Source organism: Vollenhovia emeryi, unplaced genomic scaffold, assembly GCF_000949405.1.
Source record: "Vollenhovia emeryi isolate VEMERY1.0 unplaced genomic scaffold, V.emery_V1.0 DF944890.1, whole genome shotgun sequence".
In the NCBI taxonomy this organism is placed as follows: domain Eukaryota; kingdom Metazoa; phylum Arthropoda; class Insecta; order Hymenoptera; family Formicidae; genus Vollenhovia; species Vollenhovia emeryi.
Window position 1 is genome coordinate 1 of NW_011961476.1, and position 2,355 is coordinate 2,355.

The 2,355-nt window shown below is 40.0% G+C and overlaps 1 protein-coding gene across 1 annotated transcript; it reads right to left on the reverse strand.

Moving 5' to 3' along the window:
- Window positions 1-235: 235 nt before the first annotated feature.
- LOC105562412 lies at window positions 236-1,721 on the reverse strand (the record flags this gene model as incomplete). Its single annotated transcript, XM_012013236.1, has 1 exon — window positions 236-1,721. A coding segment is annotated over one exon (306 nt), but the record flags the coding sequence as incomplete, so codon positions are not given.
- Window positions 1,722-2,355: the final 634 nt, after the last annotated feature.

The following is a 2,355-nucleotide window of genomic DNA, read 5'->3' on the forward strand; positions in this document are numbered from 1 at the left end:
CACAAATTTTCCAACTGTGTACACTACAATGCCATCCGCGGTTTTCCCCTCGTTCCCGGTCGAGGGGGAAACCGCTGACCGAAATCTTGTACACCAATGCCCACTAATGCCCAGTGGGCATTACTTTATCTTATTTTATCCTACTTTATATAATTTTATCTTTATAATGCCCCAGCAAGACCTAATGCCCAAAATAATGCCCAAGAAATACTTAGTAATGCCCAGTAATGTCCAGTAATGCCGCAAATCTGTACACCACAATGTCCTCAGGCGGTTTACCCCTCGTTCCCGGTATTAATGATCGATAGCCGCGTAATAAGGTGCTCTATCTCGTAACAATGTGACTTGCACTATTATTGCAGTATGTGTATATTACATCGCGTCTAATTTCCGCGCTGAAACGCGGCAGATAATTTACGGCACAACTTTAAAGCAATTGCACCACGTGTGTAACATCATTGTCACTTTATCTTTCCGAGTCGCGATGTAATACGCTGCGACATGGTTCTCGTGTACCTTTCATAATCAGCTCAGCCGTATATCAGTTAATCGGCTTGAGCGTCGCTGTGTTTTTGCCATAAACTACTATAGTTTCCAAGTGAAATATACCCTCTCTCAATATCCGTCAAATTTATGAAAGCATAAAGATTTATGTTAAATAGTAATATTGTTAATATCCTTTGGAGTTAATTCGAAAGAATATTGTAATCAGGATTACAAAATAACCATTTTAGACCTTTCAGAATTGTTATATTTATCAGATATTTTATATCGATTAATTTTTTTAGCGAATCCGGGCAAAATTCGGGCCATCAAATAATTTGAACAAAGCGCAGAAATTCTTGGCAAATTGAGTAATTATAACTTGTGGGTTGCTCATATTTAACTTTTCACCCGTTTCAATGGGATTTTGAAAATAAACGCGGGCACTCGATTAAAATGTTAATCAACTAAAAGGTTTTCGATAAACGTAAAAAGAGTTATATGCATAAAAGAACACGAATATATAATAAAAAATATTTTCGGTCACGTTACGTCTATTAAGCGAACGTCAGTTATTTATCGGAAACCTCTATTAATTTTGTAAATCCTTACTCATACAGTTTATCTGTCTATCATGGTCTGTCAATAATTTCATATTCCGTATCGGGAATGCACTGCAACACTGTTGCTCGCGCAACACAAAAGGAATAAACATGCATTCTTGTATCATGTTCATGTCGTTTATCGTGTATGAAGGGGATGAGCTATATTTACAATATGTAATGTCGAACGGACAGCACCGTTGTTGCAGCCTTTGGTATACAAAACGGAAAACATCAACGTTGACGATTCGGGGGGAGGGGAAAAGTCTAAAGTCGTGCCAGGTACAAAAGCGATCAGTCACGGTCGTCGTGGCGGCCGCTAGTTTTCTTTCAGTACGCTGAAGCGTGCGCGGCCAACGCGGCGTACTCGTGAAGGTGGGTCTCCGCGTCGTGTCCTTGACCGCCGTACACCCCGCCCGAATGATCGTTCTTTCCGGAAGTGTGTACCACCGCGTGAAATCCCTCCTTGTCCGCGTGGTAGCTGACGATCCGTAGGCTGCCACCTGGATCCTTCACGGTATATTCCCCAGACACGCTGTGTCCTACAGAAGGGAATATTCGATGAGAGGCAAAGAGGAGTTTTTCGGCGCATCGCGAGATTGTCGACAGCCGCCCTGTGAGAACATTAAAGTCGAATCGACGTCAATGGGGTCGAAGTCGTCAGTTCTCGATAGTAATTAAAAGTTTTGGAATTTTATTTCTCGCATTAAACGAGTTAACTTGGCAGTTCTCTTCAATAAGATGTTAAAAGTATTCAGAACATTGGACGTAGTAATTTACTACAAAGAATAAAGTTCCAGGACTTAATTATTTTCGAAAACTGACGGTTGCGACGCGGTTTCAGCCCCATCTACGTCGATTCGACGTTAGTGTTCTCACTGGGCATATACATATGGGAATAACGAAACGTCAGATTGAATAAGTCGCTGATAATGCCATCAACCATTTTATGGATGAATCTTATCTCGCAAAGAACTTTTCTCGTGTCTAAAATATTCTAGAATTATTGGGTTGCTCTAATTCCAGAATTGAGCAATTTATTAATATTACCCCTATTGATTTTTGCTATGTCCTCTCTTTTCCAATTAATGTTCGCGACAACGAAATATCGAATTTATTTACAAAATGTTTCGATAGAATCGTAACGTTTAGTTATCTCGATACTATACAGGGTGTTTCAGGGTAAAGTGTCCTAACTTAAAATATGAACTTAGGACCTCAAAACAAGAAAAAACTTTCCTCTGGAGACATGTCCGTAAACGCTTTGTTT